Genomic DNA, 14244 nt, shown 5'->3' with positions numbered 1-14244 from the left:
TGTTCTCTCCTTGATTCTATGGCTCCCTTGGATGACTCTTAATCGGTGGCATAACTGTTCTCTGCAGACATCTTCCCTAAATTCGATTTGTGCCAAGTTAGTATCTCCTCCCATTACGTCATGCCCTCAGGTTTTTAGTATTGAACACTAGTTCAGTGTTGCAACATCTCTTCTCTTTAGTCAGCCTTAATGAGCGTCTCTAATTAAAATGCAGTTCTACTCTGTAGAGTGACTAAAAATAGCATAGCAGAGTTCCACGTTTGCCTCATTTTCATACCCTATTCGGTCAATTTACAAGGAAAAAGATGTTTTTTCTGTGGATCCTACAAACTCAACCTGGGTTCTGAGGCTCAAGCTGAGTTCTTCCCTAATGCACCATCACCGGGCCAAGTTAGACTGCCAGCAATACCTGTGAAATCCAGCCATCTTCAGTCGATGGCCTTAGTGACATCTCTGAGAGCCCATTATCTTCAGAACATGCCTTTATTTCCACCCAGGTCATCCCATTGTCTTCAGGGGATATTCGGTGTTGATACACACGAAGGAAGAGAAGTCAGCTCATGTTCTGAGTTGTATGGGTTCTCTGCATGGTTAAGAAGAATAAGATTTAGTAACAACTTACTGAGTCCCTGAAGTCAGAAGATCTGGGAGTAGAAGAGGGAGCAATCTGTGCTACTGCCTATATTCTTTTTGCTAGTCTCTGTACATCAGTGAGTAATAAATTATTTTTGTTTATAGAAAACCGAAGTGGCCAGTGCTGATGCAGTTCAAAGGCTGAATGGCTCTGACCGATGGCAAGATTGTAAAATCCAAATACATGTGTGGTGAGGAAGGGAAGTCTGGTTATGGGGTTGGTATACCACAATTTGGCTGACGCGGGGAAGCTGTCGGGAGGGTGGTACCAAATGGAGACAGTCTCTCTCCTCCCAGACCACTCATTTGGTTGCTAATCTCATCTCCATTTTGCTGCCTGTGAATACAGGTTCTTTAGAGATCAAGTGATCCAGGAGTTGTACTAGTCATTCAGAAACTCCTGTGTTCTGAGGAGTATAAATAGTGGAGGTTAAGCTAAATCTCCATTGCCCATCTTTGTTAGGGAGGCTGATTTGTCCCATTTTCGTGAGAAAAGAATCTTTCGCAGCTGACACAGGAAGCTGCTCTGCACCCGAGTCTGTTTGCGGTGGCGGGCTCTTATTTCTGCAGCAGGTGAAGTGAGCTCATGTTTTTGAGTGGGACTGTCCTTCAGAAGAATGGGAACAAATGAGTGTCGGTTGGAAAGGAGTATGAGAGAACTGTTTCCGCTAACGGTGCTATCTGGGTGATTTATCGTGTTAACACCATCCACAAACTGCCCAGTCAATCAGTATGGGTTGAGCCGAGATTAGTAATTAGTACCAAACTAATCAGGAAACACACACCAAACCCCAGGCCACGTGATTAGACTCTTCATTGTGTCTGTGTCTTCCCTGCAGCATTAACAGCAAGCACTCTGGGGACACTGTTATATTCAGCTCTGACAACCAGAGCTGGTTTGGGCTGAGAAGCCCATCATATGGATTGGTTGGAAACCCTCGAGCAGTCCAGGGTTCTCACCACCCCTCAGTTAGGTTACAAACCTATTTAAGATGGGCTGGGTCTCCATACTTTCCCTATTCTCTCTTGCTGTCTCCGTTACCCCCTTGGGTGTTCTCTTTGCTGAGGTCAGGCCTAGAGCAGGTGCGTTTGGTCTTGTTGAACGATCTCCTGGAGTGAATGCAAGGGGGGCCTTAGCCCAGCCCTCTCCTATTGGGTTGGGGTGGCTCTGTAGGCCCTCTTAAGAGACTCTATCTTGAAACATGAAAACCGATCCTATTCATTTGGAAAGAGTGACTAGTTAGAACCAGCTAACATGCTCTTCTCTTCCCCTCCCTCCCTCCCCCCTCTCCCCCCCCCCCCTGCCATTTATTCTTCGGGGTGAGGGGGTTATTCCTTTCACTAGTCGTTTTCATGTACTAAAGCTGAGAACTGGAATGCTCATTAAGAAAATATGCATGGCCATTGAGCCCACGCAAAGGCCAGAAGTGGCCAGGTTTGCACACAATCTGAACTGTCAGTCATCGAGCAGAGGAGAGAGCTTCGCTTGCTCATAAAGACTTTGCGTGCAAGCATCTGGGTTTTGTGGTAGAACCTCAATTAGTCGCGTGTTCCTGAAGGGAACGTACAGGGACTGAGGGGGGAGGGATAGCTCAGTGGTTTGCACATTGGCCTGCTAAACCCAGGGTTGTGAGTTCAACCCTTGAGGGGGCCATTTAGGGATCTGGGGCAAAAATTGGGGATTGGTCCTGCTTTGAGCAGGGGGTTGGACTAGGTGACCTCCTGAAGTCCTTTCCAACCCTGATCTTCTCTGATCCTCTGAGAGGATTGAAAAAGGGCTGGGATGGGGTTGTTCCTGTCAGAGCACTCGGGTGCTTGCTGAGTAGCAGAGCTGAGCCGCAGGGATTTGGGGAAGGCGATTGTGTTCTGTAGCTGGATGTACCTTCTGCAGCGCTCTGGAGGGTAAAACTTGTGATGGATTCATTTAAATTTTAAAAATGGGGATTTTGATTGAATTCAATATGAAAATACCACCTAGCTTCTATGCAGTGCTTTCCTTCCTTGTGGAGAGAGCACTGGACTTAGGGTCTCTGCCAGTGCCCTGCTGGGTGACCTTGGGAAAGTCACGTCCCCTCCCTTCCTCAGTTTCCCCAACTTTAAAATGGGGGTGATAGCTCCTTTTGTAAAGTGCTGTGAGATCTATAGATGATGCTACGTAAGAGCTAGAGCGTATATTTTTTTCCAAAGGAGGAAGCTGATTGCCATTACCCTTGTGACTCTTTGCTGCCAGTCTGCCCAGCGCCTGGTTTTCTGTGCCATGGAAGACCTACCAAAGAAATGAACCCCATTCCCCAGACGGAGTTGGGCATTTCCTCCTCCCTGCCCATGTGCTGACCAGTCTGGGGTTTATATGAGTCCGCTGCGCTGCACTGGAATGTAAGGACTCTGACAGCGACACTGGCAGGTTGCAGCTGGCTCTCTAGTGCTGAGTTAAATGCCTCTGGGGCTGCTGTGCCTCCGGTTTCGATGCCTCTTTGCTGTGCCTCCTGGCCACCTGAGGCTGAAGTTTCTTCCTCCTCCCAGCTTGTCTGTTGCAAGATGAATGCCTCCCTTAGGTGTCCCCAAGCCACGAAATCCTGGGTCAGATATGACCACACTGCTCCTGGTTAATATGCCTCTGCTGCTGGCTGGCTTTGCGTGTGAAGGGGAGAATGAAGAACTCCCTTTCGTTAGACCCAGAAGTCCATTGCACGTACCAGAGCGGAGTTGTTGCTAGATTCCTACTCTGTCTTCATTCAGCAGAGATGGCCCAATCTTCCAGTGCCCACCTGTGTTCAGTCGCAAATTACATTTCATGCCTCACCGAACTAATGCGAAAACACACAAATACTTCTCTACAGTGTTTGAGTTTTGGCGTGTCACTAAGTGATGCAGAAAGTGGGGGAGTCTTACACAAACTTTTGGGGACCAACTCATCACCAAGAGGCTAAAGAGAAATGTTCTGTGCTGCATATTTTGTTTCCTTTCCAGTGACAAATGCCCCCTGAAACATTCATGTTTGGTCCCATCTTTGCAATGAGGTTAGCAGTGCAGTTCGCCTCAGCATTCTGTGCCTTCTCTGTCCCATTTGGGCCAAAGGAGAGTTGTCCAATCATGTTTTAAGTAGCTGAGGACTAAGAGATTGCCAGATCGAGATGGAACCTGGTGCGTGGAGAGTATAGAGGCTTTTGCTGATATAGTAGAATTCACTCATTTGCTGTTTTCTATCTATCGAGCTCCCTGCTTGGCTGATAAGTGAGCAAGACAAGGCCTGGGGATGAATATCTCTTAGGCTTTCCTATTGTGCTTTCCCCTCAAATGGCCAGGAAAATGGCCAGCAGCTGTGAGACTTAGCTGTGGGGTTTATATCCCATCACTATCTTATATTTTTCCTATAGCACCCATTGCCACAGAGCCTCAAAGTGCCGTACACAAATCATATACCTTTATCAAGCAGCGTGACCATTACTGCATCAAGAAAAGGAGGACTTGTGGCACCTTAGAGACTAACACATTTATTTGAGCATAAGCTTTCGTGAGCTATAGCTCACTTCATCGGGAAGTGAGCTGTAGCTCACGAAAGCTTATGCTCAAATAAATGTGTTAGTCTCTAAGGTGCCACAAGTCCTCCTTTTCTTTTTGCGGGTACAGACTAACACGGCTGCTACTCTGAAACCTGTCATTACTGCATCGTGTATCTTTCAGAGAACCAAAGCACAGATGAGTGATTGGGGGAATACGGTTACTAACTGAGCAGCAGTGCTTAGATTATGATGTATTTAATTCAGAAGGCCCAAGAAGCTGAGAAACCAGCCGCTTAGTTGTGTTGCATTTTACTTAAAAATACAAATCGGACACCACATTGGTTTTAAACAGGGGTGGGTGGGGAGCATGGATTGTAGCAGACGCTGTATATTTATACACGTTAGCTGCCAAAAGTCGACTGTGCAGCCATCGTAGGAAGCTCTCCTTCCAATTACTGAGTAATCATTTAATACCTGCTACAAGGTACTTCTAATTTCCTAGGTGTTGCACTGTTCAGCTGAATGGATCATTCCAAGATCTTGACTACCAATCAGTGCTCTGACTCTGAGGCAGTTTTAGCTCCTGATGGGTGTCTGGCCTTTATTTTTTGGACCAGAATGGCCCTTTTTCAGCTGTTGTTTGCTGGCTAGACCTGCAGTGTGCACTTGTCACTGTCCCCAGCAGTATTTTCTACCTGGCTGCCCAGACCTAGCTTGGTTGGGTTGGGAGGGTTTGGACAGTGCCTCATGCCTCTGTTTTAAATGGTAACATGCCTGTGTGCGGACAGGGATCATCTTTTTGCCACTGGATGGCGCCAGAGAGAGCAACTGCGGGGGGGGGTGGGGGGGGAGATTTCAACGTGCCTCTTTGGGAAAGTGGTGAGACAAACCCTGGTAGAAGATGATGAATACTTGAGTGAGTAGGATTGGAGATTTTTTTATGGGGTGGCGGGGGTGGGGGGATGAAACAACACTAAACAAGGAGTCTCACGGCCGCACCGGCGATCCCAGCCGTCTAGCCGAGCTCTGTGTTCCCTGCACGATGTGCTCGCAGCCGCGCCAGGGAAGCAGACAATTCACAGTGCTGAGGTCGGCGTGTGCATCCCCAGCTAGTTTCTCTGCTGCCTGCAAAGAGCAGTTCATCAACCAGAGTTTAAAGCTAGAGTGACTCTTGCTTCTCATCATGCTGCCAAAGCCCCCTCATTCCCCAAAGTGAGAGGAGAAGGAACATGATATTTTAGTCTGGCAGAAGGCAGCATGCTAGTGCTGCCTGGAGTGAAGGGGAGCCACTTTAAAACATAAGTGTGCTCCAGCATGCCTGCTGAAATCTAGCATCATTTTTCCTCCCCGGCCCCCCACCACGCTCCACCCAAAAAACCAATCCCACTGCCATAAAGAGCAAGTTAGGGGATGTTTAATGGTGTAAAAAAACGTGGAAAGCCATTTTCGGGTCTGGATTAAATATTGATCACTTGTATAGCACTTAACCTCCAAGCATGTCCAATGTTCACGCGCCATACCTCCGAAGGGGGAAAGGAAGTGGAGGACCATGACTTCCCCGAAGCTCCAGAGGGAACCTGTGTCATTGTTAAGGTTGGAGCTGGGGAGTGACTAGTTTTCAATCCTGTGCTCAGACCGGGGCAGTGCCTGTTCCAGTCACCAGGCAGGGACAATACTTGGCATTTAACTAGAGGTCACCTGCGCCCATCAGATAGATAAACTGGATGAAGGGCCCTGTGGCCCCAATCTGAGCTATTTTGCACCATTTAACTTGAATGTATCTTAAAGCTGTTGTGCAGGAGGCAGATTGCAGTGCTGAGGTGAGGAGTTGTTGCAGGGAAGGGGTATGACTGAGTATGAGCAGAAGATCCTAAAGCACCTGTCAGTCTGGTGTTAGTGCTAAAGCCACTCTCGTATAAATAGCGTGGATCTGACTCTCCAAGGATCTGAACGCTTCCTCTGATAGCGAAAGGTTGCTTCACCCATCTCCCAACTGAAAAGTCAAATTGCATCTGTGGCTGTAGGAATGATCGTTCAGATACGCATCCGTGCAAATGCCCATAGCCTCCCAGCTGGGTGTCTCTGTAATGAAACAAACGCACTGTATATGCCCCAAATCCAGCTTTTAAATGCCTACAACTCTCTCCTCCTGGGAAGTACCATGTGCCCCCCTAACCTTCATGGGGAGAGACTGCTGTACATCCGAGATCGCGGGGAGGGGCTGTGAGGACGGCCTCCTTGTTGAGCATTGGTTGCTTTACTCTGCATATAAACCAGCCAGCCACATCTCTCTGGAGCTCCTTAATTTGTTCACCTGCTTTTCTCCGTTTTCTTCCTTGTTTTAATGGGCTAGTAAGTGGAAGATTCCTGTTTTAAGCAGCAGAACATTACACTTCATTAGCTGCATTACACACTTGGTTTAATTTACAATTAGCCTTAGCTAATAACAAAGTAATCTGATTGCTCAAATGGTGAGCATCTTATCTCCCCTCCTGGTTTACCTCCACTCCCGCCCCTTTCCATGGAGGCTGGTAACGAAAGACCCATTCTCTTCCCACCCAGCCACCTCCTACTCCCTTGTTAATATATTTCACTCTGCCATTTGCATTGAGCTGTGGGTCTGAGCTGCCAGAAGGGATCATTCACAAATGCAGCACGGCTGCTTAATGCAGGTTTCTCCAGGGCCTGGTCAAGCCTGTTAGATTAGCTACAGAGAATGTTTCTCACTATCGCTGTAATGCACCATGTGTGTTAAATACATTTTAATAGCCTCCAGCATGGGATTTTTGAAGGAGCCTCAGTGATTTTAGGTATCCAAATCCCTTTGAAACATCATTTGAGTTCCCAACTCCCTGGGGGAATCCTAGCCTAAATGCAAAATTATCACTGTTCAGCCAGACTGTGTTATAAACTGTTTGCTACACCTGCCTTTGAATGGTGTTTAAGTGTGACTTGCCAAAAGCCAGGTGAGAGGCAAAATCAGCCAGTTTATGATAGTTGGTGATTCAGACCAGGGGTTTTGTCTGGGATTAGTAAAGCAGAGACTGAAGCCCCCCAGATGCTCGGGGGGGTATCAAATCTGACCCAGGCCCAGCATTAGTCCTCGTGCCGTGTGATTTATGATGGAAGGGTGGGTCCTGAAAGAGGGCTGATGCAAACAGGAGCAGCATCCTTACTTGATGCCATTGGGGGGTGCATGGTTTGGGATGTATAAATAAATTAGCTAGTGTGATGATTGAGCAGGGAGTCCAAGGAGGCTGCTCATTAGATCAGAGTGGCATTGGCAGCTGGCAGTCAGCATGGAGGATCCTCTCTTGGTTAGTGATGGAAGAATTGCTCAGCTAAGGAAATCAATCTCTAGGCTTTTTTTTAAAGCACTCAGCATTATGGCATCTAGAGCTTGAAATACAAAATAGCTAGCGTACATGCGTGTGCATGCCGTAATTCTGGAACACTGATTCTGTAGCAGCTGGTGACTGATGCTTTGTAAAACTTCTGCAGTATTGTAAAATATTTGCAATATTTGTGTCCTTTTCAGAGCAGTGTACAGGGAAACCGAAAGAAACCATCCAGAGGAGCAGCAGACTTTTATAGAGGCGGTTCTGTAACCAAAAGTCAAGCAATTTAGTACTAAAAACCTGGGGGACACTTTAGCAGAAGAACTTTAGACGTGGGTTTCCCTGTATGTGATGTGCAGTGTTGTATTCCATTCTTTTATCTCTAATGAAAATAATAGTTAGCTCTTATATGGCACTTTCCATCAGTATCTCTCAAAGTGTAACCCACACACCTCCTGGGTGTGGTGTTCTGTCCCATCTAGTGGCACCGAGACCACTTAGAGAGAGAGAGATTGAGTCTATTCTACAGCCTTAGCTAACAGCCAGATGGCTTTTAGCTCGTGCAGTAGAGGCTCATGCATTTAGCTCCAGAGGTCCCAGGTTCGATCCCGCCCACCGTCTGTGTTACAAAAGCACTTGATGGGAAAGGTCAGCATGATCTCCATTTTACAGAGTTTTATATAGTGTGATCTTGGGTAGTTCTGTGTGTTGAACTCAGGCTTACACCTCCATAGCACCCAATGTGCATTTACAGCGACAGAAGCTTTTTTTGTTGCTATATTGGGTAGCAGTTCTCTATTAAGAATCTTCATATGATGCCAGGTTAGAATATATACAGCTCCCAAACTCCCAGATTACACGTGAGAGGGAAGGTCTTGTGATTTGAGCCTGGAAGTAGGGGCTTGTTACTGCCCGGCAAACCAGGCTGGGAATCACCAGGCAGTAACACCCCAAGTGAACGCTGCTAGAAGTGGGAAGGTCTAGAAGTGGCCTAGAAGTCCGGGCGTGTGCTTTGGCTTCTACCACATGTAATGTACTGCAATATTTGCAATAACTGGATATCGTACAGCACGTGGTAGACAAATGATTGTAGTGGGAAGGACTTGCAATCAGGGGCTGTTCTTGTCTGTTAGACAACCAGATGGGAGAATCACCTGCTTCAAAATCTGCATGTTGCCTCTTTTCAAACTGGGTTCCTCAGCAGATCCTTGCAGAGCGATAGAGAGTTTTCATTTCTTAATTAGTGTTTTTCACATAGGAAGAAAGTTCTGTAGACGTTCTAGCTCCATTCAAACAGCTCAGACTGGGGCTTATAGGGACTGGCTCAGGGGCAAAATAGGCTTCATGTATGTACCACTTCCAGTGCCCGTAGGGAAACTGGTGACCTTGTCATGCGACAGACTCTGATCAACAAAGAACAGTTAACCGTCTCTCCTCTTTGGAAGTGAGGGAGGCTGGCCTCAACTGAAGTTAAGGTCTGGAAGATCCTGTCGATCTGAATAGATGTTTGAAGCCTATTTCTAGTTGGGGTATTTTGCCCACCTGACCCATACCACTGCTGCACGGTGTAGTGTCACCTTTCTTGGCTGCATACCCAGAATTAGTATTGCAAAAGGCAGTGCTCGTAGAAGAGGCCATGTTCCTCTGGACAGCACCGATAGGGCAAGCCTTTAGCCTTCTCTACCTGGCCCATCTTTTACATATCGTCCATGGACATTATGCTCTCTGCACCATCCACTCTGCTGTGGCCCGCTATTGGTCTCATGCTTTACCAGCAGTGCAGTTTTTTCCCCTCTCCTCCCTCCCTCAGATACCCAGAGCGTTTTAGAGGGACTCTAACTTTGGGCAGCCCATGAAGAGCAAATAGCAAGATTGCATTGAAACTTTGGGTCTCCCATGAGCTGCCACTGCACTGTCAGATTAACATGGGTCTCTGATGGTTTGGTGATATCTGCTTAGCATAGGTCATGATACGGAGGCAAAGTCTCAAACATGGCCCAGCTGCATAACATGTGCTAAGTCAAGTTAATCCCTCGAGTCCTGGGTGACCCACTAACCATGAATGCCTCTCCTCTTCTCTTCCTCTCCTAGGTGGTGGCTAACGCGGTGGCTGCCTTGTCGGAGATCAGCGAGTCGCATCCCAACAGTAACTTGCTGGATCTAAACCCTCAGAACATTAACAAGCTGCTGACGGCCCTGAATGAATGCACCGAATGGGGCCAGATCTTCATTCTGGACTGTCTGTCTAACTACAACCCCAAGGATGACCGCGAGGCTCAGAGGTACATGCGCTGGCTCACACCCTTCATGTGTGGCTAGTAGCCTTCCTGCAGTAAAATTCTGACGGATTAGCTAGTGTCCCATCACCTGTGTGAGGGTGGGGGCTTGATGTAATGGGCTGTGATACGGGCCTCGAATAGCAGAAATAGACTTCAAATGAAGCAGTTTGAAAAGCCACGAGGGCTTGATATTCCAGGTATTGCGCACAGAAGAGTCCATTGGGAACTGCTATTAAGTTGCACAGACCCCCATCTCTCTGCTCTCCATGTTTCCCTTAAAGGGCTCTACTCTTCATAGTAAACCACGGGTCCAGCAATGGATCCGCCAAGACCAGTGGTGGTGTGGCAATTGGTACGTGCACTTTGCACAACACAGAAGCTGGTAGCACTACGCCTCTTAAAGGAGACGTGGAGAAAATAAATTGGGCTCTGTGCCCTTTTTTTGCTCTTTTTGCATAAAGAGGGGCCTGAAAGCCTTTTTTGTTTTCTTTGTATGAAACAGCTTGTTTTCTCACATTATTTCAGGTTCTGTCAAGGCTGGAAAATTCGATGGTGCCAAGAAAACTAGTCTAAATTATGGCATCGCGGGACGGACGATAAAGTTGAGGGATGAAATGAGGAAGCAATTTCCGTCACTGTTTAAAACTCATTGTTTTGGGGAATACCGCTTTAACGTCAGTGGCTGACGTTGAGAAGAAGAGCTAGTGTTAGATTTCATTCCCCTAACCCCCGCTCTTCAGTTAAGATGTCAAGAAGTCCTAGCAAACATGTGTTAGACCTTCCCTGTCCTCCACCAAAGCCAGGAAAGACCAATCTCTATGTCTTGCATAGTAGGGTGGAAAACAAGCAGAAAAAAGCACTGCTTTAAAAAAAATCGCCTTCTGCTTTCGGTATCCTTCATAAAGAAGCTAAAAGGGCGCAAGCCTCCTTTAATTTGCTGGGTTTTTTCCAGTGCCTGCATTTTTGAGGCAGAACAGATAATCCCCTTTAAAAAAAAATTATCAGGCAGTTTTACTGAATTTTCCCCTCGTCCTTGATGTTTTAAGATTCCCTTGTCTTGTTTCAGAAAACAGGCTCTTGGTCAGCTCTAGGACCCTACAGAGATCTCCAAGCCCCAGGCCTGTGTTGTCCTAGCTTCGTCCGAATGGGGCTGCCTGTTGAACGGCTCTGACTATGTCCCGCTCACTCTTCATATTTAAATTCTCTAAAAGGGTGTGGAACTGAATGGAATATAAATGCAGTTTCTGCCTTATATGGTGGTTGGCATTGCTGACGTCTGATTGCAAGGGGTTACTTGCCAACCATGGTTTCCTGGGTCCTGTTGTGTTTCTGAGAGACCCCCCATTCAGCTGAGGTCTTATGGGAGAAATTCAGAAATAATCTGAAAATCCACATAGTCTTTTCTGTCTCTAGCATCTGTGAGCGGGTGACTCCCCGGCTGTCTCATGCCAACTCGGCCGTGGTGCTTTCTGCTGTGAAAGTCTTGATGAAGTTCCTGGAGCTCTTACCCAAGGAGTCTGACTATTACAACATGCTGCTGAAGAAACTGGCCCCTCCGCTTGTCACGCTGCTGTCTGGAGAGCCTGAAGTTCAGTATGTTGCCCTGAGAAACATCAACTTAATTGTGCAGAAAAGGTACAGGCCAGAGTGCTGCTCTCACTGGGTGTGGTGAAAGGGGATCTGGCTGAGTTAATCCATTCAGAAGTTTCTGTGTGTCCAGGTGTGCTAAGTGTGAGGACCCAACCCCTGGCTCTGAGGAGTTGGTTGACTAGTCCCGTTTCCTGTATTCTGGAACGCACAGTTGTCGGCTAGAGTCATTGACTGTTTTTACAGCTGATTGGTTCTACCAGCATCACTGTTGTGTTTCTTTAGCCAGCCAAGATTTCTTGGGGAAGGCGATTTGGGACAGGCATTCCTTTTCTCCCCTCTCCCTGCCATAGAGACACTAAAGATCCTTCCCTCCACTCTCAATCAAAGAATCTAAACCGGGAGAAGGAGATCAACATTTATTTTTCTCAGCAGGTTCAAATACTGTGATCTCTCGGTAATATTGAGAAGGTGGGATGGGTGTGGCACAGGAGCTGGTACGTTTGGGGAAAATGGCTCTATGTTGATATAGGTGTCTAGCCACTGACGGAAGAACTGAAGGAGAGACTCTGGTGGTGTAGGTGGCATGATGTGTTGGGAGGGTGTTATGCATGCGTGCAGGGCAGGTGGGGATGGAGGCAGAGTTAAAGCGGCTTGAACCCGGCAGCGTAAAAAATCAAAGGCTTGGAGGTAAAAGATGGGTGTTAACTGGAAATGCAGGTCTAATATATTTGTGTGCAAATCATTGCTAGGCGCTGGTACCATTGTGTTCTTAGCAAAAGCGAAGGTTGTCCTAAAAATCAGGTCATCGTTGTTGAAATGGAAAGTCATTGATTTAAAAGTGTGTGCAATTGTGTTGTGTATGTGTGTGTTCCCCAGGCCTGAAATCTTGAAACAAGAAATCAAGGTATTCTTTGTGAAGTACAACGACCCCATCTATGTCAAACTGGAGAAGCTGGACATCATGATCCGCCTGGCATCCCAGGCAAACATTGCCCAGGTCAGTTACTCCAACTGCAATCATATCCCCGACGGATGGGGTATACCGGCTCCAAAATGCATGCCATGAGGGAAGATTTATACACAAATTAATACCTCTAAAAGTGTTCTCTGAACTGTGGTACAATAAACAGCAGCAAATCAGTGTTAACTCTGGCACAGTGTACGGTCTGCAGTTACTTAACGGAGGGGTTGGAAATTCCTTAGTGATTTAGATGTTAATAGCATTGTACAAACCTTGCAACACACTTGTTAGGTAGGTTTCAGGGTAGCAGCCGTGTTAGTCTGAATCTGCAAAAAGAAAAGGAGGACTTGTAGCATGTGAGAGACTAACAAATTTTATTTGAGCATAAGCTTTCTTGAGCTACAGCTCACTTCATCAGATGCATGCAGTGGAAAATACAGTGGGGAGATTTTATATACACAGAAAACGTGAAACAATGGGTGTTACCATACACACTGTAACAAGAGTGATCAGGTAAGGTGAGCTATTACCAGCAGGAGAGAGAGAAAACCTTTTGTAGTGATAATCAAGGTGGGCCATTTCCAGCAGTTGACAAGAACGTGTGAGGAACAGTATGGGGATGGGGGGAATAAACATGGGGAAATAGTTTTACTTTGTGTAATGACACATCCACTCCCAGTCTTTAGATAGGGGGTACGTTTTACAGACTGGAGTTGCAGAAACAAACAGAGCTGAAGTCACTTGCATATGAGTTGGTGGCAGGGTCGAGATTAGAACTTGTGAATTCCTGCCCACTCAGTGTTCATATTCCCATTCTGTGCTGCTTCTGTCCTGTCATCCCAGTACCTGAAATTCCACCATGGTCTATCGCTTCTCTCCTAGGGTGTGTTTCAAGCACTAACCCCTCTTTGTTAACACAGAGCAATTCCATCTGCAGCTGATGTGCCACCCTGTTCCATTTTATAACTAAATATTCTTGTTTAATGTGGCATATTTAAAATAGCTGTTTGTCACAATTTATGGGAAGTGATGGAGCAAGGCAGCCCCATGTCACTCATCTGCGGGGCACGTGGAAAATCTGTGGAAAATCAATTGCCAGGAATATAGATGTGTAGCACTCCTCTTGGATTTTGGTTTGCAGATTCCTCACTAAATTTTGAAGTGCCTTCTGCTAGATAATGCAGCTGATTTTCAAGAGCTGCAGAGTAGTCTGGAGAACTAAGATCAAAGCTGAGAACTTGGACTCTCATGTCCACTTCCCAGTTCTAAAGCCACGTTTATAAAGCAGGCAAAGCTCAATCACAGAACTCAATAATGGCCTCAAGTGGAACCTACTGAGAATAAACCCGTTGCTCCCCATCTGATTCACTCTGTGTTTCCACTTGGGACAAGACACTTAATCTGTTCCTCAGTTTCCCCATTTGTGAAATGGGGATACTTGCCTCTGAGGGGTTTTGAGATGTAGCTGATGTTGGTACAGCACTTAACGTTACGTTGAGCTGTACGTCTGTAAACGTACATGTGCCTAGAACTATGGATGGGCACATTTTAAATTAACCCAACTAAATACTTTGAGCCCAGAATGTTTAAAGCTCTCTGTGCTCTGGGGATCAGTAGCTTCATTTAATTTTCAAGTACCTAAGTGGCATGGCTAGGTAGAAATGGAGGAGGAGCCATTGGAAATGTTATCCAGACTTCATGGCTCAAATGACTCGTATTTTGGGTGATGCTTTTCCCAACAGGTCCTGGCGGAACTCAAGGAGTACGCTACCGAGGTGGATGTTGACTTTGTCCGCAAGGCTGTGCGAGCTATTGGACGATGTGCTATCAAGGTCGAGGCAAGTAACTAACATTGGTTTATAGGCTTGACTCGTTGCCACAATATCTGAGCACTTTAGAAATCTGAATGAATTTCTCCCCTTCGGCCTTGTGTGGTTTCT

General features: G+C 46.6%; 1 protein-coding gene across 13 annotated transcripts in view; it reads left to right on the top strand.

The window, feature by feature from the left end:
• The window catches only part of AP2B1 (adaptor related protein complex 2 subunit beta 1), a 99007-nt gene that overhangs the window by 21907 nt on the left and 62856 nt on the right, over positions 1-14244 (top strand). For all 13 annotated transcript variants that reach the window (XM_043531464.1, XM_043531461.1, XM_037880756.1 and 10 more), the window contains 4 exons: positions 9566-9756; positions 11167-11388; positions 12220-12340; positions 14047-14142. In XM_043531464.1, coding sequence (XP_043387399.1) covers positions 9566-9756; positions 11167-11388; positions 12220-12340; positions 14047-14142 — 630 coding nt within the window. The remainder of the gene's footprint in view (positions 1-9565; positions 9757-11166; positions 11389-12219; positions 12341-14046; positions 14143-14244) is intronic.

This window comes from Chelonia mydas, chromosome 17 (assembly GCF_015237465.2).
Source record: "Chelonia mydas isolate rCheMyd1 chromosome 17, rCheMyd1.pri.v2, whole genome shotgun sequence".
NCBI classification, from domain to species: Eukaryota; Metazoa; Chordata; order Testudines; family Cheloniidae; genus Chelonia; species Chelonia mydas.
The sequence above is the reverse complement of the archived record's forward strand: the minus strand, read 5'-3'. Positions and strand labels throughout refer to the sequence as shown.